The 24,671-nt window shown below is 46.2% G+C and overlaps 1 protein-coding gene across 1 annotated transcript in view; it reads right to left on the bottom strand.

Annotated features, from left to right (window-relative positions):
* Positions 1-4,832: 4,832 nt before the first annotated feature.
* Positions 4,833-24,671, bottom strand: part of rnaset2l (ribonuclease T2, like) — a 60,370-nt gene continuing 40,531 nt past the window's right edge. The window contains exons 9-10 of the mRNA XM_078241035.1: positions 12,142-12,210; positions 4,833-6,808 (exon numbers count right to left, since the gene is read on the bottom strand). Of these exons, the coding sequence (XP_078097161.1) occupies positions 6,641-6,808; positions 12,142-12,210 (237 nt within the window). The 3' untranslated portion in view covers positions 4,833-6,640. The remainder of the gene's footprint in view (positions 6,809-12,141; positions 12,211-24,671) is intronic.

The following is a 24,671-nucleotide window of genomic DNA, read 5'->3' as shown; positions in this document are numbered from 1 at the left end:
TCCACCTCACTCCATTCCTGCCCTCACCTTCCCGTGGCACAGGCAGTAATCCTGAGATTACTACCTTTGCTTTCCTCTTTCTCAGCTGTCTCCCTAATTCCCTGTACTCCCTTTTCATGACCCCTTCTCCCTTCCTACCCACATCAGCGGTACCAATATGTACCGCTACCTCAGGCTCCTCTCCCTCCCACCTCAGGATTTCCGGGACGCGACTAGCGACATCCTGGATCCCGGCCCCAGGGAGGCAGACCACCATGCAAGACTCCCGCCTGCCTCCGCAGAAACGCCTGTCTGTCCCCTTCACCATCGAGTCCCCGATTAATACCGCCTTCCTCCTCTTTTCCTTAGCCCTCTGAGTTACAGGGCAACCCACATAGACACGGAGAACATGCAAACTCCACACAGACAGTGACCCAAGCTGGGAATCAAACCCAGGTCCCTGACGCTGTGAGGCAGCAGTGCTAACCACCGTGCCGTGCCTCTGCTTCTAAAAGACCAATGTTTTCTTTAGCTACTCTCATCCATTTGATATACTTATAAATGTTTTTATATTCTTGGTTGGTTTTTTCTCGTATTCTATTTTTCCCCTTTGCTGGTTTCTGAAACACCCCCAATCCTCAGATTTCCTGATATTCTTTATAACTGTATAAAGCAGGGCGGTATTTCCTGGTCTTTCCTACCAGCGGTGTCTTCTGGTGCCGCCAAAGGGTGGATTCCCTGGTGGATGGAGAGATGGGCCATGCAAAATGCCACAGACATCAACAGGACCAGAAGATCCCGCTGGTCGCCAATAGAGAATTGCCTCCGCCATCAGAAAAGGGAGGAGGCGAAAAACCCGGCTTCACTTCTTTAAATCTGATGCTATCCTTTACTTCCTGAACAAACCACTGATGGATCATTCTTGCTGAGATTTTATTTTTCAATGGGATGTATTTTTTTGAACATTTTGAATTCTTTCATTAAATGTTTCCGTCTGTTTACTTACTGTCATAGTTTTTAGTCTATTTACGCAATCAACCTGAGCCAATTTTCCCCTCATACCTAAATAATTTGTTTGGTTAAGTTCCAGACTCTTGCTTGTGACTGGAGTACCCCATCTTCAACCTTAACATGGGATTCAATTATATTATGCTTACTATTTCTCAGTGGGTCTTTTGCTATGAGATTACTAATTAACCCCGGCTCATTAGACAATACTAGACCTAAGATAGCTTTATTCCTTACTGGGTTTTTTTTGCCGCAGGGATCGGTGTTGGGTCCATTGTTGTTTGTCATCTATATCAATGATCTGGATGATAATGTGGTCAATTGGATCAGCAAGTTTGCTGATGATACAAAGATTGGAGGTGTAGTGGACAGTGAGGAAGGTTTTCAAAGCTTGCAGAGGGATTTGGACCAACTAGATGGGCTGAAAAATGGCAAATGGAATTTAACACAGACAAGTGTGAGATATTGCGCATTGGAAGGACAAACCAAAGTAGAATGTACAGGGTAAATGGTAGGACTCTGAAGAGTGCAGTTGAACAGAGGGATCTGGGAATACAGGTACAGAATTCCCTAAAAGTGACGTCACAGGTGGATAGAGTCGTAAAGTGTGCCTTTGGTACATTGGCCTTTATAAATTGGAGTATCGAGTATAAAAGTTGGAGTGTTATGGTAAGGTTATATAAGGCATTGGTGAGGCCAAATTTGGAGTATTGTGTACAGTTTTGGTCACCTAGTTACAGGAAGGGTGTAAATAAGATTGAAAGAGTGCAGAGAAGGTTCACAAGGATGTTGCCGGGACTTGAGAAGCTGAGTTACAGAGAGAGATTGAATAGGTTGGGACTTTATTCCCTGGAGCGTAGAAGATTGAGGGGAGATTTGATAGAGGTGCATAAGATTTTGATGGGTATAGATAGAGTGAATGCAAGCAGGCTTTTTCCGCTGAGGCTAGGGGAGAAAAAAACCAGAGGGCATGGGTTAAGGGTGAAAGGAGAAAAGTTGAAAGGGAATATTAGCGGGGGCTTCTTCACGCAGAGAGTGGTGGGAGTGTGGAATGAGCTGCCGGATAAAGTGGTAAATGTGGGGTCACTTTTAACATTTAAGAAAAACTTGGACGGGTTCATGGATGAGAGGGGTGTGGAGGGATATGGTCCAAGTGCAGGTCAGTGGAACTAGGCAAAAAATGGTTCGGCACAGACAAGAAGGGCCAAAAGGCCTGTTTCTGAGCTGTAATTTTCTATGGTTCCAGAATGTATTGCTCCAACAAACTGTCACAAAATTATTCCACAAACTTATTTTCTAGACCAGCATTGCCAATTTGATTGATCCAGTTTACATTTAGATTGAAGTCCCTGATAATTGTTACATTGCCTTTGTTACGCAATCCAATAATTCCTTGTTTAATGCTCTGTCCAACGATGTAAGGACTGCTGTAAATACTGCTACCTGCCACCCCCCATACACACACATGCGAGCGGGCGGGCGCGCACACACACAGAGCTGACAGAGAGTTTTCTAACTTCAAGATCTCTGAGGCCAGATTCTCCCTCTTAACATCACCTTTTACTGTCAGGGCAACTCCACTTTTGCCATTCTATCTGACTTTTTGAAATGTTGGGTGGGATTTTCAAAGCAACCTGCTGTGGTGTTCTGGTTCCACCATTGTCAATGGGGCTTTTTGTTGAATGCACCCCCTCGTTGTCGGGAAACCCACGAAGGGGGTGTGCCGTCAATGGAACCGGAAGATTCCGCCATTATAAACGGATAGAAAGTTCTGGCCACTCTGAACCTGGAATATTTATTTCCCAACCTTGGTCACCATGTAACCATGTCTCTGTAATGGCAATTAGATCTAAAGCACTTATCTCTATTTGTGCCACAAGTTCAACTGTCCTATTGCGAACGATTTGCACATTCAGATAAAAAGCTTTTCATTTCATTTTTTCACCTCTATTACCTGCATGGACCTCACTTGCGATGCAATATTACCGTTAAACTCCCTGTGCCTTCCCGTCTCACTCTGCTTGTCAGCATTACACTGTTTTGTTGCTTTGGTTTTTGGACTTTGAAATCTCTCTTTTCCCAAACGCTCCCTGCACTAAAGCCCGAACCACAGCCCAAAAGTTCCTCAGGATACTGGTCCCAGCCTGGTTTATGTGGAGCATATCCCAACAGAATCACTCTCTTTCCTGAGTACTAGTGCTAATCTCCCCACTACATTTGTTTTGGGATGTTAATTTTTTACAATTTTTTTTTAGCAATGTTCCCAACCCAAAGCTGTGATGGCCATCAACAGAAGAAAGGTAAGGTGTGGGAATGTTTTTATTTATTCAAGGGATTTGGACTTCACTGGCTAGGCCAGCATTTATTGCCCATCCCTAATTGTCCTTGCGGAGGTATTGGAATCTGCCTACTTGGACTGCTACACTCCATGTGGTGTAAGTGCACACACAGTGCTGTTAGAAAGGGAGCTCCAGGATTTTGGCCCAGTAATAGTGAAGGAATGGCAATCTATTTCCAAGTCAGGATTTGTGTGGCTTGGTGGGGAACTTTGAAATGGTGTTGGTCCCATGTATCTGATGGGCAGCATGATGGCACAGTGGTTAGCACTGCTGCCTCACAGTGCCAGGGACCCGGGTACAAATCCTGGCTTGGGTCACTGTCTGTGTGGAGTTTGCACATTCTCCCTGTGTCTGTGTGGGTTTCCTCCAGGTGCTCCGGTTTCAGTGGGGTTTTCAGTGTGGCTATTCCACTGGTGACCCTGGAGCTCTGCTCTGGAACACTGTGTTAAATCATCTTTCATTGTCATGGACATTGACAAAGGCTTTGAAGTGTCTGATCCTACTTTTCAAAGGAAGTTACTGTGCCGTAGTTTCCAGCCATGGCTATATGCATATCTGTCTTTTTTTCCAAATAATATAAGCATTGCTGCCTCAGCGCCTGGGACCTGGGTTCAATTCCTGGCTTGGGTCACTGTCTGTGCGGTGTCTGCACATTCTCCTTGTGTCTGCGTGGGTTTCCTCCGGGTGCTCCGGTTTCATTCCCGAAAGACATGCTGGTTAGGTGCATTGCCCATGCTGAATTCTCCCTCAGTGTACTCAGACAGGCGCCGGAGTGTCACAGTAACTTCATTGCAGTGTTAATGTAAGCCTACTTGTGACACTAATGCATAAAGAAAATAAACCTTGTCATTCGAGATGGTAATCGTTATGGGTTGGAAGGTGGTGCCTAAGGTGCATTGGTGAGTTCTTGCAATGCACCTTGTAGATGGTACCGCCATCCTGCATCGGTGGTGGAGTGAGTGAATATTTGTTGATGGAGTGCCAAACGAGCTGCTGCTTTGTCCTGGATGTCAAGCCTCTTGAGTGTTGTTGGGGCTCCACTCATCCAGGCAAGGGGAGGGAATTGGTCAGATGAGTTGATCAGCCTGACCATGGAGGGCAGCATCACCAGGCCCAATCCCATCCTTACCCATTGTCCACATACATTGTATTTTCCAGCGACAGCAAGGAGGAGCAGGAAGCATGCATGATTTAACAAACTCGGGTCTGAATATCTGGAGTTGGGGACAAGTATTACAAAACAGAAAACAGTTGGAGTTAGAGGTAGTTAATTGACTGGCCCTTGAAGGGGAAAACTGAGATAAGTTTCTGCACTCTGTTAGCTGACAGATTGGAGAATCAAACCTGAACCATCCTGATTTGTATGGTGGGGCACTCCCCCTGTGCAATCAATTATTGGGAAATTGACTAACAGTATGAAAGCAATTATTTATTTTTAAAATTTCAACTTGTTTTTAAGAAGACTTGATTGCAAGACTAATACAGAAGTAAATAAATGCATTCCACTGTCAGACTCAATTTATTGCTGTTCAACCTGGATAAACACTTGCAAGACACAGAGCATTTACACTGAAGGAATAATTAAACCAATTTTTTGAACAAAAAATACATGCGAATCAAAGAAGAAAACAGAGATTGGTCTTTTACACATCACATATTTTATCAACTACCTGCAGGCTCTCCATGATCAAATGTTGAGTAAAGCTGTACATCTTAGCTTTAATAACATGCCTTCATCGTAATATGACTTCTCATTTCTTTGTTCTGAAAAGTCAGAATTACAAAAATTCTGAGATGTGTTTCACAGACAAAACACGAGTGCTGAAAAGTCTTGGTTGTTAGTCTGACACTTCAATTTTGTGACACATTGCTGGAAGCATAGTTGCACAACACACTGTCAGGAGGAGTAAGACTCAGGTTCGAGCCCGCAACTTCCAGCTTTACATGTTCCCAAAATCAGCCAGAATGTGGGGCGAGAGCAAAGAAACAGAATGAAGGAAATAAGGGACAGTAAAAAAAATACAAGTGGATATGAGAGGGAAATTGTAGTTCAAGAATCTACAGGTTGTATTCGCTTTGAGTTAAGTTCTTAGGTGATTACACTGAAAGCAGTATCTCAATTCAGGAGTGGGACAGATGACATTGGGCGTCTGGAGGTGTCACTTCATTATCAAACATAAACACTTCAGTTCTTGGCTTCTCTCCCAATTGGTAGATAATGTGCAAAGACAACGGGCAGAATTTTACAGCCCTGTCAGGGCGGGGGCTGGAAAATATGGCAGAGCTGGAAGATTCTAGAACTAGAGGGCACAGCCTCAAAATAAAGGGGGGTCAGTTTAGGACAGAGTTGAGGAGGAACTTCTTCTCTCAGAGGGTGGTGAATCTCTGGAATTCTCTGCCCACTGAAGAGGTGGAGGCTACCACGTTGAATATGTTTAAATCACGGATAGATGGATTCCTGATCGGTAAGGGAATTAGGGGTAAGAGGGATCAGGCGGGTAAGTGGAACTGATCCACTTCAGATCAGCCATGATCTTATTGAATGGCGGGGCAGGCTCGAGGGGCTAGATGGCCTACTTCTGCTCCTATTTCTTATGTTCTTATTCTGCCGGCTGAAGTGGCTGTGAAATTCTTTTCAGAAAAGCAGGTAATCCAATGGGCGGCACGGTAGCACAGGGTTCGCACTGCTGCTTCACAGCGCCAGGGTCCCGGGTTCGATTCCCGGCTCGGGTCACTGTCTGTGTGGAGTTTGCACATTCTCCTCGTGTCTGCGTGGGTTTTCTCCGGGTGCTCCGGTTTCCTCTCACAGTCCAAAGATGTGCGGGTTAGGTTGATTGGCCAGGTTAAAAATTGCCCCTTAGAATCCTGAGATGTGTAGGTTAGAGGGATTAGCGGGTAAATATGTGGGGGTAGGTCCTGGGTGGGATTGTGGTCGGTGCAGACTCGATGGGCCGAATGGCCTCCTTCTGCACTGTAGGGTTTCTATGATGATTTCTATGATGAATGGAGATTGCATGCTTAGCATATACCCTAATGAATGAAACAATACAGTCAGGTCAAAAATACCTTAACCAGTAAGCTAAAGTTTAAACACACTTGGAATAAACAAAAAATAGGTAATTTCAAATGGGCCACACACAATATTCTGATGCAGGAAAATGATGCTGAAGCGTTTGCTTTCGCCCAGAAGGGAAACAAGTTTAAATTGTGGTTTGATGATGAATGGAGATCTGAACGTAAGAGTCGACTACATTTCACTCAAAGGCAAAGTCATCCTGAACACAATAGAAGGTTGGAAATAGAAGAACACCCTTTTAGGAACAAGGATTTTGTGGATGGGCTGTGAAAGGATATACATATATTTCAGACTTGTTTGTACATGATTTATAATAAGAGTTGCTGAAACTTTCTTGGTGATGCTGACAGCCAGGAGAAAGGTCCTTACTCAGGGGAATTTTGATTTGCATAAGAATCTGGCGTTTCTGAATAATCAAAGGAAAGAAACTGATATTAGAGGAAATGGTTATATTGCTGATATTGTTGTAAATTGTCATCATTTTACTGAAACACTCAACAATAATAACACTGTAAAAATGTCTCAAGCACTTCACCAGCACATTATAAAATAAAATTTGATACCAAGCCACTTAAGAAGATATTAGGACAGATGTCAGATGTTTAAAAGTTTGGTCAAAGCAGTAGGTTTCAATTCTTAAAGGAGGAAGAGAGAGGTGAAGAAACTTAGTGAGCCTTGTGTTGAGGGGAAACCTTTTCACCCAGAAGGAGGTGGGAGTCTGGAACTCACTGCCTGAAAGGTGTTGGTGGAGGTAAATCTCTCGTCACATTTAATAAGTATTTAGATATTCACTTGCGCTGCTGTAACCTCAATGGCTGCGGGCCAAGTGCTGGATGATGGGATTAGTGTAGCCAGATCTTTGTTGACTGGCATGAATACAATGGGCCAAATGGCCTCCTTCTGTGCTGTAAACATCTATGAATGCAACAAGAGAGCACAGATTTAAGTGATTTGCAGAAGAAACACACGTGATGTGTGAAAACCTTTGTTCACTCAGCGAGTAGTTCGGGTCTGGAATGCACTGCCTGGAAGTGTGGTGGAGGCAGGTTTAATCGAGGTATTCAAGAGGGCAGCTGAAGACATGACCACCAGTGGTTGAACAATTAAAATCAGGGATGTTAAAAAGACCATAATTGATGGAGCACTTGGAAGATTGTGGGGCTGGTGGAGATTACAGAAATAAGGAGAGGTGTGGCTACAGAGGGATCTGAAAAAAGATATGAATTTTAAACTTGAGGCTTTGCTGAACTGGGAGCCAATGTAGACCAGCAAACACAGGGGAAGTGGGTGAACTGGACTTGGTGTGAGTTCACAGAATCACAAAATTGTTATGGCACAGAAGGAGGCCATTTGGTCCATTGTATCTGCTGTGACTCTTCAAATGAGCGTCATGACTCAGTGCCATTCTTCTGCCCTTTCCCCCGTACCCCTGCACTTTGTTTCTATTCAAATAATCATTTAATGCTCCCTTGAATACCTCGATTAAACCTGCCTCCACCACACTTCCAGGCAGTGCATTCCAGACCCGAACTACTCGTTGAGCGTGTGTTTCTTCTGCAAATCCTTAAATCTGTGCACTCTTGTTGCATTCATAGATGTTTACAGCACAGAAGGAGGCCATTTGGCCCATTGTGTTCATGCCGGTCAACAAAGATCTGGCTACACTAGTGTCCGGCCCTATCCCTCTCCATTGCAATAACAAAAGACACTACAATTCGGTGTCTTTTGTTATTGCAATGGAGAGGGATAGGGCCGGACGGCAGGGCAAGGCTTACAATTGGGGGAGAGGTAATTATGATGCAATTAGGCAAGAATTAGGGGGCATAAGATGGGAACAGAAACTGTCAGGGAAAGGCACTGATGAAAAGTGGAACTTTTTCAAGGAACAAATACTGGGTGTCCTTGATAGGTATGTCCCTGTCAGGCAGGGAGGAAATGGCCGAGTGAGGGAACCGTGGTTCACAAAAGAGGTGGAATGTCTTGTGAAAAGGAAGAGGGAAGCTTATGGAGGGATGAGGAAACAAGGTTCAGATGGCTCGATTGAGGGTTACAAGTTAGCAAGGAATGAGCTGAAAAAGGGGCTCAGGAGAGCTAGGAGGGGACATGAGAAGTCCTTGGCGGGTCGGATCAAGGAAAACCCCAAGGCTTTTTACTCTTATGTGAGGAATAAAAGAATGACCAGGGTGAGGTTAGGGCCGGTCAAGGACAGTGGTGGGAACTTGTGTATGGAATCAGTAGAGATAGGCGAGGTGATGAATGAATACTTTTCTTCAGTGTTCACCAAGGAGAGGGGCCATGTTTTTCAGGAAGAGAAGGTGTTACAGGCTAATAGGCTGGAGGAAATAGATGTTCGGAGGGAGGATGTGTTGGCAGTTTTGAATAAACTGAAGGTCGATAAGTCCCCTGGGCCTGATGAAATGTATCCTAGGATTCTTTGGGAGGCGAGGGATGAGATTGCAGAGCCTTTGGCTTTGATCTTTGGGTCCTCACTGTCCACGGGGATGGTGCCAGAGGACTGGAGAGTGGCAAATGTTGTTCCTCTGTTTAAGAAAGGGAATAGAAATGACCCTGGTAATTATAGACCGGTTAGTCTGACTTCGGTGGTTGGTAAATTGATGGAAAAGGTCCTTAGGGATGGGATTTACGACCATTTAGAAAGATGCGGATTAATCCGGGATAGTCAGCACGGATTTGTGAAGGGCAAATCGTGCCTCACAAATTTGATAGAATTTTTTGAGGAGGTAACTAGGTGTGTTGATGAAGGTAGGGCGGTTGATGTCATATACATGGATTTTAGTAAGGCGTTTGATAAGGTCCCCCATGGTCGGCTTATGATGAAAGTAAGGAGGTGTGGGATAGAGGGAAAGTTGGCCGATTGGATAGGTAACTGGCTATCTGATCGAAGACAGAGGGTGGTGGTGGATGGAAAATTTTCGGACTGGAGGCAGGTTGCTAGCGGAGTGCCGCAGGGATCGGTGCTTGGTCCTCTGCTCTTTGTGATTTTTATTAATGACTTGGAGGAGGGGGCTGAAGGGTGGATCAGTAGATTTGCTGATGACACCAAGATTGGTGGAGTAGTGGATGAGGTGGAGGGCTGTTGTAGGCTGCAAAGAGACATAGATAGGATGCAAAGCTGGGCTGAAAAATGGCAAATGGAGTTTAACCCTGATAAATGTGAGGTGATTCATTTTGGTAGGACTAATTTAAATGTGGATTACAGGGTCAAAGGTAGGGTTCTGAAGACTGTGGAGGAACAGAGAGATCTTGGGGTCCATATCCACAGATCTCTAAAGGTTGCCACTCAAGTGGATAGAGCTGTGAAGAAGGCATATAGTGTGTTAGCTTTTATTAACAGGGGGTTGGAGTTTAAGAGCCGTGGGGTTATGCTGCAACTGTACAGGACCTTGGTGAGACCGCATTTGGAATATTGTGTGCAGTTCTGGTCACCTCACTATAAGAAGGATGTGGAAGCGCTGGAAAGAGTGCAAAGGAGATTTACCAGGATGCTGCCTGGTTTGGAGTGTCGGTCTTATGAGGAAAGGTTGAGGGAGCTGGGGCTGTTCTCTCTGAAGCGGAGGAGATTGAGGGGAGACTTAATAGAGGTTTATAAAATGATGAAGGGGATAGATCGAGTGAACGTTCAAAGACTATTTCCTCGGGTGGATGGAGCTATTACAAGGGGGCATAACTATAGGGTTCATGGTGGGAGATATAGGAAGGATATCAGAGGTAGGTTCTTTACGCAGAGAGTGGTTGGGGTGTGGAATGGACTGCCTGCAGTGATAGTGGAGTCAGACACTTTAGGAACATTTAAGCGGTTATTGGATAGGCACATGGAGCACACCAGGATGGTAGGGAGTGGGATAGCTTGATCTTGGTTTCAGATGAACGTCGGCACAACATCGTGGGCCGAAGGGCCTGTTCTGTGCTGTAATGTTCTATGTTCTATGTACACTAATCCCATCATCCAGCATTTGGCCCGTGGCCATTGAGGTTACAGCAGCGCAAGTGAATATCTAAATACTCATTAAATGTGACGAGAGATTTACCTCCACCACCCTTTCAGGCAGTGAGTTCCAGACTCCCACCTCCTTCTGGGTGAAAAGGTTTCTCCTCAACACCCCTCTTAGCCTTCTTTCTCTTACTTTAAATCTATCTCCCCTGATTATTGACCCTCTACCAATGGAAAAAGCACGTTCCTCTCCACCTTATCTATGTCCCTCATAATCTTACACACCTCCATCAGGTCCCCTCCCAACCTTCGCGGCTCCAAGGAACAGCCCCAGCCTATCCAGTCTTTCCTCATGATTCGGATCCTCCAGCCCAGGCAGCATTCTGGTAAATCTCCTCTGCACTCTCTCCATCCCATAATGTGGTGAACAGTACGCAATAGAGCAGGCAGTACTTTAGTTGTGGCCTAACCAGCATTTTATACAGTTCCAGCTGCTCTTCAATGCTTTGGCTAATAAAGGCAAATATCCCCTATGCCTTCTTAACCACTTTATTTACCTGCCCTGCCAACTTCAGAGATCTGTGGCTCTGCACACCAAGATCCCTCTGATCTTCATTGCTTTCCAGGTACCCACCATTCGTACTGTAATCCTTTGCCTTTTTACCCCTACCCAGGTGCATTGCCTCACACTTTTCCAGCTTGAATTCCATTTGCCACGGCTCTTCCCATCTGACAAGTCCATTAATATTTTTCTGCAGTCTTCGGCTATCCTCCTCATTATTAACCACCCTACCAATTCTTGTGTCATCCGCAAACTTCTTGATCATACCTCCTACATTCAAGTCCAAATCGTTAATGTACACCACAAATAGCAAGCAGGAACAGTTTCGACTCTGTCCAGCCCCCTCAGAATTTGGAGCATCTCTCTGAAATCTTCACTGTGATTGGCGTGAAGGGTGGCGGGGGATTCCACAGATGGGATGGTGATCGGCGGGGGGGGGGGGGGGGGGCGTCGTAAAGGGGGACCCATCGGGAGAGTTCCAATGCTGGCGATCTGTGTTGCCATGTGGAGGGAGGGTGGGGGGAAGGGGTTACACTGCTACTGATGATTGGGGTGGCAACAATGTCTGCTGACGGGGTGTGCGGGGGTGCAGGGCAGTGGGACGGAGAGGCAGTCAGTCTCCCAGTTCAGTGGGAAATCAGGGCACCTGTTGAATGGCGCCCTAAGCAATCTGCAGCTGGCTTCACCAGCGAGCTTAGGCTCCGCCAACCGACCCCCATTGGCGAGAATCGAACTTCTGTCCAAAGGTGTGTCGTCATATTGCATTTTCAAACTCGTCAAAAAAACAGTCCTGAAACTCTCCTGTATTTATTTATTTATTAGTCACAAGTAGCTTACATTAACACAGCAATTACTGTGAAAATCCCCGAGTCGCCACACTCCGGCGCTTGTTCGGGTACACTGAGGGAGAATTTAGCATGGCCAATGCACCCTAACCAGCATGTCTTTCAGACTGTGGGAGGAAACCAGAGCACCCGGAGGAAACCCACGCAGGCATGGGGAGAATGTGCAAACTCCACACAGACAGTCACCCAAGCCGGGAATTGAACCCTAGAGCTGTGAGGCAGCAGTGCTAACCACTGTGCCCCCAGCAAGTTTTCTCGCTCGTTCTGTACTGAGAGAATCTTTTTGATAAGATCGCTCCCTTAGTGTTTTGGGATGAAACCGTATGTTTCTCACCTTTCTGATGAATGTGATCAAACTGGACAATTGATAGCCATCTTACCTTGTGAATGTAACATTGGTGTCTTACTTGAGGGCCCAGATAATCCAGTGCTGACTGGAATTGCTCTAACTGAATTAACAAAAAGACAGATTCAGGTTGATTAGAAGAGAATGAGGAACAACACAGAGCTCAGAACAAGAGGGAAAAAAATAACTTTTTTATTATAAATGCTTATTTATAAGATGTAGAAACATCTTTTAAGTTTGCTGTTGTGTTTGTATCTGTTGTGCAATAACAATCATTTTTTGTGGTTTAATGTTTTAATATAATATGAATGTTTCTCAGGGGTTCCTTCACTCCTGCTGGGAGATCAAAAGGGTTAGAACATAGAACATAGAAAAGCTACAGCACAAACAGGCCCTTCGGCCCACAAGTTGCGCCGAACATGTCCCTACCTACTAGGCTTACCTATAACCCTCTATCTTACTAACTTCCATGAACTTATCCAAAAGTCTCTTAAAAGACCCTATCGAATCCGCCTCCAGGCGGCAGTATACAGCGGGCAGCGTCGGGAGCGGGCAGTGGAGTGTGTGGGAAGCAGAGTGTGAGCTATAAGGGCTTTGGCTCACAGGGCTTCGGCGAAGGCGAGTCGGCGAAGGCGAGGAAGGTTGTATGTTTTTCTTCTGTTACACCCCCTTTTTTGTTTTATCTCCCAAAAACTAAAAAGGACATGGCTGGTATGAGTGGGAGGCCAGTATACTGCATTTGGTGTGGGATGTGGGAGTTCCTGGAGACAACTTGCCTCCCGGAAGTCCATATCTGTGCCAGATGTGTGGAACTGCAACTCCTGAAGGATCGTGTAAGGGAGCTGGAGCTGAGGCTCGATGAACTCAGTTTAGTTAGGGAAAATGAGAGATTAATAGATAAAAGTTATAGTCAGGTAGTGACACCAGGGTCTCGGAAGGAAGACACGTGGGTCACAGTTAGGAGGGGTAATAGTCAGAAGGGTGATGTGCCAGAAAGTACCCCAGTGGCAGTCTCCCATAAAAGAAAGGGATGGGCAACAGATGGGAGAAGGGAAGGGAGTGAGCAGTCTGTGGAGGGATCCCCTGTGGTTGTCCCCCTCCAAAATAGGTATATTGTTTTGGATTCTGTGGAGGGGGATGACCCTCCAGGGGTAAGCCACGAGGACCAGATCGCCTCCACGGAGACAGGCTCAGGGGTCCGGAAGGGAAAGAAGGGGTTTAGGAGAGCGATAGTTGTGGGGGACGCAATGGTTAGAGGCACGGACAGGCGGTTCTGTGGGAGTGAACGAGAATCCAGGATGGTAGTCTGCCTCCCTGGTGCCGGGGTACTGGATGTCTCCGAGAGGGTAGGAAGCATATTTAAAAAGGAAGGTAGTCAAACGGATGTGATTGTACACATTGGTGAAAATGATGTAGGTAGGAAGAGCAGGGGGGTCATACGAGAGAAATTCAGGGAGTTGGGTGCTAGGCTAAAAAGTAAGACCTCCAGGGTAGCAATCTCTGGACTGCTCCCGGTGTCTAGTGCAAGTGAGGCTCGGAACAGGGAGATTCTACAGTTGAACGCGTGGCTAAAGGACTGGTGCAAGAGGGAGGGTTTTAAATTCATAGATAACTGGGAAATCTTCAAGTCAGGATGGCAACTGTACAGAAAGGATGGGTTACACCTCAACTGGAAGGGAGCAAATATCCTGGCTGGGAGTTTTGCTCGAGTGTTTCGGCAGGATTTAAACTAGTGTGGCAGGGAGGTGGGAAACAAAACAGTAGGTCAGTAAATACTGAGGCTGGGGTTGAGCTGGGGGCCAGGGCAAGGCTAGCTAAGAAGAGGAGCACTCTGGAGGAGGATGACCTGAGTGGGCCTGGAGGTCTGGAGTGCATCTGCTTCAATGCGAGGAGCGTAACGGGTAAAACAGACGAACTTAGGGCCTTAATGCTTATGCGGAATTTGGATGTGGTTGCGGTGACGGAAACTTGGTTAAAAGAAGGACAGGGCTGGCAGCTGAATATTCCGGGGTATAAGTGTTTTAGGCGAGACAGAGGAGGGGCTAAAAAAGGTGGGGGAGTAGCGATATTAGTTAAGGAGCATATTACCGCGGTGCAGAGGGTAGACAACTTAGAGGGGTCATGTACTGAGTCGCTGTGGGTGGAACTCAGAAACAGGAAGGGTGCAGTCACTATGCTGGGGGTGTTCTACAGACCACCCAACAGCCCACGGGAAGTGGAGGAAAGGATATGTCAGGAGATTCTGGATAGGTGCAGAAAAAATAAGGTTGTTGTAGTGGGGGACTTTAATTTCCCTGGCACAGACTGGAAAGTGCTTAGAGCTGGGGGTCCGGACGGGGAGGAATTTGTAAAATGCGTACTGGAAGGTTCTTTGGAACAGTATGTAGATAGCCCGACTAGAGAGGGGGCTATACTGGACCTAGTTCTGGGAAATGAGCCCGGTCAGGTCGTCAAAGTTTCGGTAGGGGAACATGTGGCAAATAGTGACCACAACTCTGTTAACTTTAGGATAGTAATGGACAAGGATGAGTGCTGTCCTACGGGCAGGGTGCTAAATTGGGGGAAGGCTAACTATAGCCGGATTAGGCAGGAATTGGTGGATGTTGATTGGGAGAGGATGTTCGAGGGTAAGTCCGCGTCTGGCATGTGGGAGTCTTTTAAGGAACTATTGATAAGGCTGCAGGATAGGCATGTGCCTGTAAAAAGGAAAGATAGGAAAGGTAGGATTCGAGAGCCGTGGATAACCAGGGAAATTGAGGATCTGATTAAAATGAAAAGGGAGGCGTACGTTAAGTCCAAGCAACTGAAAACAGATAGAGCTCTGGAGGAATACAGAGAGAATAGGAAAGAACTCAAACGGGGAGTTAGAAGGGCAAAAAGAGGTCACGAGATGTTCTTGGCAGGCAGGATTAAGGAGAATCCTAAGGCATTCTATTCATACGTTAGGAACAAAAGAGTTGTCAGGGAGAAAATCGGACCTCTCAGGGACAAAGGAGGGGAATTATGCTTAGAACCCAAGGGAATAGGGGAGATCCTAAATGAATACTTTGCATCGGTATTCACGAAGGAGAGGGGCGTGTTAACCGGGAGTGTCTCGGAGGGAGGTGTTGACCCGTTAGAGAAAATCTCCATTACAAGAGAGGAAGTGTTAGGTTTTTTAGGGAACATTAAAACTGACAAAGCCCCAGGGCCTGATGGCATCTATCCTCGACTGCTCAGGGAGACGAGAAATGAAATTGCTGGGCCTCTGACGGAAATCTTTGTCGCTTCTTTGGACACGGGTGAGGTCCCTGAGGATTGGAGGATAGCGAATGTGGTCCCGTTGTTTAAGAAGGGTAGCAGAGATAACCCAGGAAATTATAGGCCGGTGAGCTTGACGTCCGTGGTAGGGAAGTTGTTAGAGAGGATTCTTAGAGACAGGATGTATGTGCATTTAGAACGGAACAATCTCATTAGTGACAGACAGCATGGTTTTGTAAGAGGGAGGTCGTGCCTTACAAATTTGGTGGAGTTTTTTGAGGAAGTGACAAAAACAGTTGATGAAGGAAGGGCCGTGGATGTCGTCTATATGGATTTCAGTAAGGCATTTGACAAAGTCCCACATGGCAGGTTGGTTAAGAAGGTTAAGGCTCATGGGATACAAGGAGAAGTGGCTAGATGGGTGGAGAACTGGCTTGGCCATAGGAGACAGAGGGTAGTGGTCGAAGGGTCTTTTTCCGGCTGGAGGTCTGTGACCAGTGGTGTTCCGCAGGGCTCTGTACTGGGACCTCTGCTATTTGTGATATATATAAATGATTTGGAAGAAGGTGTAACTGGTGTAATCAGCAAGTTTGCGGATGACACGAAGATGGCTGGACTTGCGGATAGCGAAGAGCATTGTCGGGCAATACAGCAGGATACAGATAGGCTGGAAAATTGGGCGGAGAGGTGGCAGATGGAGTTTAATCCGGATAAATGCGAAGTGATGCATTTTGGAAGAAATAATGTAGGGAGGAGTTATACAATAAATGGCAGAGTCATCAGGAGTATAGAAACACAGAGGTGTGCAAGTCTACAAATCCTTGAAGGTGGCAACACAGGTGGAGAAGGTGGTGAAGAAGGCATATGGTATGCTTGCCTTTATAGGGCGGGGTATAGAGTATAAAAGCTGGAGTCTGATGATGCAGCTGTATAGAATGCTGGTTCGGCCACATTTGGAGTACTGCGTCCAGTTCTGGTCGCCGCACTACCAGAAGGACGTGGAGGCGTTAGAGAGAGTGCAGAGAAGGTTTACCAGGATGTTGCCTGGTATGGAGGGTCTTTGCTATGAGGAGAGATTGGGTAGACTGGGGTTGTTCTCCTTGGAAAGACGGAGAATGAGGGGAGATCTAATAGAGGTGTACAAGATTATGAAGGGGATAGATAGGGTGAACAGTGGGAAGCTTTTTCCCAGGTCGGAGGTGACGATCACGAGGGGTCATGGGCTCAAGGTGAGAGGGGCGAAGTATAACTCAGATATCAGAGGGACGTTTTTTACACAGAGGGTGGTGGGGGCCTGGAATGTGCTGCCAAGTAGGGTGGTGGAGGCAGGCACGCTGACATCGTTTAAGACTTACCTGGATAGTCACATGAGCAGCCTGGGAATGGAGGGATACAAACGATTGGTCTAGTTGGACCAAGGAGCGGCACAGGCTTGGAGGGCCGAAGGGCCTGTTTCCTGTGCTGTACTGTTCTTTGTTCCACCACCACTACCGGCAGCCGATTCCACACACCCACCACCCTCTGTACCTACTCCCCGGCACCCTAAACCTGTGACCTCTTGTGGCAACCATTCTAGCCCTGGGTAAAAGCCTCTGAGAATCCACTCTATCAATACCTCTCAACATCTTATACACCTCTATCAGGTCACACCTCATCCTTCGCCTCTCCAAGGAGAAAAGACCTAGCTCTCTCAACCTATCTTCATAAGGCATGCCATCTAATCCAGGCAACATCCTTGAAAATCTCCTCTGCACCCTTTCTATGGCTTCCACATCCTTTCTGTGATGGGGCGACCAGAACTGGGCACAGTACTCCAGGTGGGGTCTGACCAGGATCCGATACAGCTGCAGCATTATCTCCCAATTTCTAAACTCAATTCCTCTATTGATGAAGGCCAGTATTCCATACGCCCTCTTAATTACAGCCTCTCCCTGCGACGCTGCTTTGAGTGTTTTATGTTCTATGTTCTATGAATCCCACCACAGCAGATGGTGAAATTTGAATTCAATAAAAAAAATCTGGAATTAAGAATTTAGGTGGCCATGAAACCATTGTCGATTGTCGGAAAAGCCCATCTGGTTCACTAATGTCCTTTAGGAAAGGAAATCTGCCATACTTACCCGGTCTGGCCTACACGTGACTCCAGAGCCACAGCAATGTGGTTGACTCTAACTGCCCTTGGGCAACTAGGGATGGGCAATAAATGCTGGCCAGCCAATGTTCCACGAGTGAATAAAAAAAATCAAAATTTAGGAATTCGCTATATACTTTTTGAGACACATGGGATAGTAATTGTCACAACTGACTTCTGGCAAAATGAAATGATATTTCTTTTGTTTCCAACAATGGGACTGATGAATATTTTCAATAAAAGGATAAAGTACATTTTAAAAAATTACAGGAAGGATAAATGCACATTAAAATAGATGTCTCAATAAATATTAATGGGTGTCTCATTGTATTCTAACTTTATAACAATATGCAGTTATGGCACTTGCACATGATTTCTTTGGCAATTTGCACTATTATATATTTTCTTCTGGGGAGAGAGAAGAAAAGGGACAATTAGAAGTTACTTCAGGAGAGATTGCTTGACTCTTTATCCCTTCCTTGTTAAAGAGCCTTTCTTGACCTATTTGTGATCATGCTTTACTGATAATCTGTTGCTGCAGTTTTAATTATTGGCCACAGTCCAGTTTAATGAGCATCTGACAAGCAGCTGAAGTGATAGGCAAAAGTCAATGTGTGGAGCTGATTTTAACTCTCGCCACCTGACAGATATCGGGTTGGCCAGGTTACTTACCTGGGAGCTGGCTGTTCATAACTTAACCTGCTCTCCTAAGCAGACAGCAAGGTCATCCAGCCAAAGCTGGCACGGTCCTTTTTTACATATACATGTTGTGTTCCAATAATACAATTGGTATGTTATGGTAATTTTAATTCAGTGACTGGGAAGCCAGTGTTAATTTCTTGATAAGCCAACATAGTGGGGAAGAGGATCAGGGCTCAAAAAATCAAGACCTGGACAACATTCATACTTGGGCAGATTAGTGGCAAGTAACGTTTGCACCACACAAGTACCAGGCAATGATCATCTCTGACAAGAGAGAATCTAAGGTAAAAGCAAAATACTAATGAAGGGTCAGCCAGACTGGAAATGTTGGCTCTATTCTCTCTCCACAGATGCTCTCAAACCTGCTGAGATTTTCCAGCATTTTCTGTTTTTGTTGTGAAGAGAGAACCTAACCATCTCCCCTTGACATTCACTGGCATTACCATCACTGAATCCCCCCTTGTCAACATTCTGGGGGTTACCATTTATCAGACATTGAACTGGACCAGCCACATAAATGCTGTTGGCTACAAGAGCAGGTCACAGGTCGGAATTCTGCGGTGAGTAATTCATAAGAACTAGGAGCAGGAGTAGGCCATCTGGCCCCTCGAACCTGCTCCGCCATTCAATAAGATCATGGCTGAGCTTTTTGTGGACTCAGCTCCACTTACCCGCCCGCTCACCATAACCCTTAATTCCTTTAATGTTCAAAAATTTATCTATCCTTGCCTTAAAAACATTCAATGAGGTAGCCTCAACTGCTTCACTGGGCAGGGAATTCCACAGATTCACAACCCTTTGTGTGAAGAAGTTCCTCCTCAACTCAGTCCTAAATCTGCTTTCCCTTATTTTGAGGCTATGCCCCCTGGTTCTAGTTTCACTCACCAGTGGAAACAACTTCCCTGTTTCTATCTTATCTATTCCCTTCATAATCTTATATATTTCTATAAGATCTCCCCTCATTCTTCTGAATTCCAATGAGTATAGCCCCAGTCTACTCAGTCTCTCCTCATTAGACAACCCTCTCAACTCCGGAATCAAACTAGGGTGAATCTCCTCTGCAGCCCTTCCAGTGCCAGTATGTCCTTTCTCAAGTAAGGAGACCAAAACTTTACACAGTACTCCAGGTGTGGCCTCACCAGCACCTTATACAGCTGCAACATAATCTCGCTGTTTTTAAACTCCATCCCTCTAGCAATGAAGGACAAAATTCCATTTACCTTCTTAATTACCTGCTGCACCTGCAAACCAACTCCTTGAGATTCCTGCACAAGGACCCCCTCTGCACAGCAGCATGCTGCAATTTTTTAGCATTTAAATAATAGTCCATTTTGCTATTATTCCTACTAAAATGGATGACTTCACATTTACCAACATTGTACTCCATCTGCCAAACCCTCGCTTATAAGGCACAAGTAAGGAATGTGACGGAATACTCTTCATTTGGCTGGATGGGTGCAGATCCAACAGCACTCAAGAAGATCCACACCATCCAGGAGAAAACAGTCCGCTTGATTGGCACCCATCCACCATCTTCAACATTCACTCCGTACATCAAGGTTAGTCATGGCACAAATCAATTCCAGCCTCCCGGACCACCTGGATCCACTATACTTTGCCTACCCCCGCAACAGCTCCACAGCAGACCCATATCCCTGGCCCTGCACTCAACCCTGGAACACCTAGATAACAAGGACACTTATGTCAGACTCCTATTTATTGACTACAGCTCAGCCTTCAACACTATTATTCCCACGAAACTAATCTCCAAAGTCCGTGGCCTGGGCCTCGGCACTTCCCTCTGCGACTGGATCCTGAACTTCCTAACTCACAGACCACAATCAGTAAGGATTGGCAGGAACACCTTCTCCACAATCATCCTCAACACCGGTGCCCCACAAGGCTGTGTTCTCAGCCCGCTACTATACTCCTTATACACCTCTGACTTTGCAGCCAAATTCCCCTCCAGTTCGATTTTCAAGTTTGCTGACCACACCACCGTAGTGGGTCGGAGCTCAAATAATGACGAGACAGAGTACGCGAATGAGATAGAGAATCTGGTGAACTGGTGCGGCAACAATAATCTCTCCCTCGATGTCAACAAAAGGAAGGAGATCGTCATTGATTTCAGGAAGCGTAAAGGAGAACATGCCCCTGTCTATCTCAATGGGGGGTGAAGTAGAAAGGGTCAAGAGCTTCAAGTTTTTAGGTGTCCAGATCATGAACAACCTGTCCTGGTCCCCCCATGCCGACACTATAGTTGAGAAAGCCTCTACTTTCTCAGAAGACTAAGGAAATTTGGCACGTCAGCTACGACTCTCACCAACTTTTACAGATGCACCATAGAAAGAATTCTTTCTGGTTGTATCACAGCTTGGTATGGCTCCTCTCTGCTCAAGACCGCAAGGAGCTACAAAAGGTTGTAAATGTAGCCCAATCCATCACGCAAACCAGCCTCCCATCCATTGACTCTGTCTACACTTCCCGCTGCCTCAGCAAAGCAGCCAGCATAATTAAGGACCCCACGCACCCCAGACATTCTCTCTTCCACCTTCTTCCTTCGGGAAAAAGATACAGAAGTCTGAGGTCACGTACCAACTGACTCAAGACCAGCTTCTTCCCTGCTGCTGTCAGACTTTTGAATGGACCTACCTCATATTAAGTTTCTCTACACCCTAGCTATGACTGTAACATTACATTCTGCACTCTCTTGTTTCCTTCTCTATGAACGGCATGCTTTGTCTGTATAGCACGCAAGAAACAATACTTTTCACTATGTTAATACATGTGACAATAATAAGTCAAATCAAATCATAGTGGCAGCAGTGTGTACCATTGACAAGATGCACTACAGGAATGTAACAAAGCTCTTCAACAGTACCTTCCAAACCCGTGACCTCTACCAGCTGGAAGGATAAGGTGGTTGCACCTGCAAGTTCCCCTCCAAGCCACACACTATCCTGACTTGGATATATATCGCTGTTCCTTCTGTGTCGCTGGTTCCAAAATCATGAAACTCCCTCTCTCCCTCGCATGTGGGTGTACCTACAGCACATAGTCTGCAGCAGTTTAAGAAGCCGGCTCAATCCCACCTTCTCAAGGGTAATTAGGAATGGATAATAAATGTTGGCCTATCCAGTGATGTCCACATCCATTGAAAGCATGAATAAGAAAAAATATTTTTTAGGACTTCTTTAAAAAAAATCCTTATCTGTCCAGAAGGAACAGGCATGTTCCACTGGACTCTGCTACCACAGACTTTCACCACCACGCCCTCCTGGAGGGACAGGTCCAACTCAGGTCCAGGTCCAGTGATCTCACCATTTACTGGTTCTTGGTGGGTAGTCGTTGCGCTGGGTAAGTTTCTGCAACTCTTCTCAAATTTTCCCCCAGTATGGAACATATAGGCGGTTGCATTTCTGGACCAATGTGTAAATTTCTAACTCATTGTGTCACCCACCCGTTTTATCCAATTTGACTTGGGATATGTTCTTTCAGATATCAATGACATCAGAGGTTTTGACAATATGGGTGGGATTTTCTCCCTCCCCCGCAGCGTGTTTCTCGGCAACAGGTGAGCCTGTCGTTGGCCAGTGGCTGGATCTCCTGGTCCTATTGCTGTCAGTAGGATATCCCATTGAATCCACCACCCCATTGCCACTGGAAAACCCGCAGCGGGAGTGCGTCATTGGCGGGACTGGAAGATTCTGCCAGCGTGAAGACCCGGAAGATCTCGCCCTATGTTTTCTAGGCCAGTCTATGAAGTTAATGCAAACAGCTCCAGGGATTAGAGATTAGAGTAATGTTGATTGACTGGAGAAACTTGGTTTGTTCTCCTTGGAGGAGAGATGACTAAGAGAAGATTTGATGGAAGTGTTTAAAAGTATGACGTAGAGTAAGCAAAGTGTCTGAAGTGTTGATAACCAGAGAGCACAGATTTAAGATGATTGACGAATGAAGCAGATGCAACATCTTTGGAAACAAATTAAAACATGCTACCGTGCAAAGGGACCTGGGGGTCCTTGTGCATGAGACGCAAAAGCCCAGTCTGCAGGTACAACAGGTGATCAAGAAGGCAAATGGGATGTTGGCCTATATTGCGAGGGGGATAGAATATAAAAGCAGGGATGTCTTGATGCACCTGTACAGGGCATTGGTGAGGCCGCAGCTGGAATACTGTGTGCAGTAGGAAAGGTAGGATTCGAGAGCCGTGGATAACCAGGGAAATTGAGGATCTGATTAAAATGAAAAGGGAGGCGTACGTTAAGTCCAGGCAACTGAAAACAGATGGAGCTCTGGAGGAATACAGAGAGAGTAGGAAAGATCTCAAACGGGGAGTTAGAAGGGCAAAAAGAGGGCACGAGATGTTCTTGGCAGGCAGGATTAAGGAGAATCCTAAGGCATTCTATTCATACGTTAGGAACAAAAGAGTTGTCAGGGAGAAAATCGGACCTCTCAGGGACAAAGGAGGGGAATTATGCTTAGAACCCAAGGGAATAGGAGAGATCCTAAATGAATACTTTGCATCGGTATTCACGAAGGAGAGGGGCGTGTTAACCGGGAGTGTCTCGGAGGGAGGTGTTGACCCGTTAGAGAAAATCTCCATTACGAGAGAGGAAGTGTTAGGTTTTTTAGGGAACATTAAAACTGACAAAGCCCCAGGGCCTGATGGCATCTATCCTCGACTGCTCAGGGAGACGAGAGATGAAATTGCTGGGCCTCTGACGGAAATCTTTGTCGCTTCTTTGGACACAGGTGAGGTCCCTGAGGATTGGAGGATAGCGAATGTGGTCCCGTTGTTTAAGAAGGGTAGCAGGGATAACCCAGGAAATTATAGGCCGGTGAGCTTGACGTCCGTGGTAGGGAAGTTGTTGGAGAGGATTCTTAGAGACAGGATGTATGTGCATTTAGAACGGAACAATCTCATTAGTGACAGACAGCATGGTTTTGTAAGAGGGAGGTCGTGCCTTACAAATTTGGTGGAGTTTTTTGAGGAAGTGACAAAAACGGTTGATGAAGGAAGGGCCGTGGATGTCGTCTATATGGATTTCAGTAAGGCATTTGACAAAGTCCCACATGGCAGGTTGGTTAAGAAGGTTAAGGCTCATGGGATACAAGGAGAAGTGGCTAGATGGGTGGAGAACTGGCTTGGCCATAGGAGACAGAGGGTAGTGGTCGAAGGGTCTTTTTCCGGCTGGAGGTCTGTGACCAGTGGTGTTCCGCAGGGCTCTGTACTGGGACCTCTGCTATTTGTGATATATATAAATGATTTGGAAGAAGGTGTAACTGGTGTAATCAGCAAGTTTGCGGATGACACAAAGATGGCTGGAATTGCGGATAGCGAAGAGCATTGTCGGGCAATACAGCAGGATATAGATAGGCTGGAAAATTGGGCGGAGAGGTGGCAGATGGAATTTAATCCGGATAAATGCGAAGTGATGCATTTTGGAAGAAATAATGTAGGGAGGAGTTATGCAATAAATGGCAGAGTCATCAGGAGTATAGAAACACAGAGGGACCTAGGTGTGCAAGTCCACAAATCCTTGAAGGTGGCAACACAGGTGGAGAAGGTGGTGAAGAAGGCATATGGTATGCTTGCCTTTATAGGACGGGGTATAGAGTATAAAAGCTGGAGTCTGATGATGCAGCTGTATAGAACGCTGGTTAGGCCGCATTTGGAGTACTGCGTCCAGTTCTGGTCGCCGCACTACCAGAAGGACGTGGAGGCATTGGAGAGAGTGCAGAGAAGGTTTAGCAGGATGTTGCCTGGTATGGAGGGTCTTAGCTATGAGGAGAGATTGGGTAGACTGGGGTTGTTCTCCTTGGAAAGACGGAGAATGAGGGGAGATCTAATAGAGGTATACAAAATTATGAAGGGTATAGATAGGGTGAACAGTGGGAAGCTTTTTCCCAGGTCGGAGGTGACGATCACGAGGGGTCACGGGCTCAAGCTGAGAGGGGCGAAGTATAACTCAGACATCAGAGGGACGTTTTTTACACAGAGGGTGGTGGGGGCCTGGAATGCGCTGCCAAGTAGGGTGGTGGAGGCAGGCACGCTGACATCGTTTAAGACTTACCTGGATAGTCACATGAGCAGCCTGGGAATGGAGGGATACAAACGATTGGTCTAGTTGGACCAAGGAGCGGCACAGGCTTGGAGGGCCGAAGGCCTGTTTCCTGTGCTGTACTGTTCTTTGTTCTTTGTTCTTTGAAGGGGGGGAGGTTTAACACAGATATCAGAAGGACATATTTCACACAGAGGGTCGTGGGGGCCTGGAATGTGTTGCCGGGCAAGGTGGTGGAGGCGGACACACTGGGAACATTTAAGACTTATCTAGACAGCTATATGACCGGAGTGGGAATGGAGGGATACAAAAGAGTGGTCTAGTTTGGACCAGGGAGCGGCGCGGGCTAATTGTTCCTTGTTTCTCGTTTCAAGGCTTCATTCTATGATCATCTTGCTGGTGCCAGTACAGAGCGAGACTGCGGAT

This window comes from Mustelus asterias, chromosome 24 (assembly GCF_964213995.1).
Source record: "Mustelus asterias chromosome 24, sMusAst1.hap1.1, whole genome shotgun sequence".
NCBI lineage: Eukaryota > Metazoa > Chordata > Chondrichthyes > Carcharhiniformes > Triakidae > Mustelus > Mustelus asterias.
The sequence above is the reverse complement of the archived record's forward strand: the minus strand, read 5'-3'. Positions and strand labels throughout refer to the sequence as shown.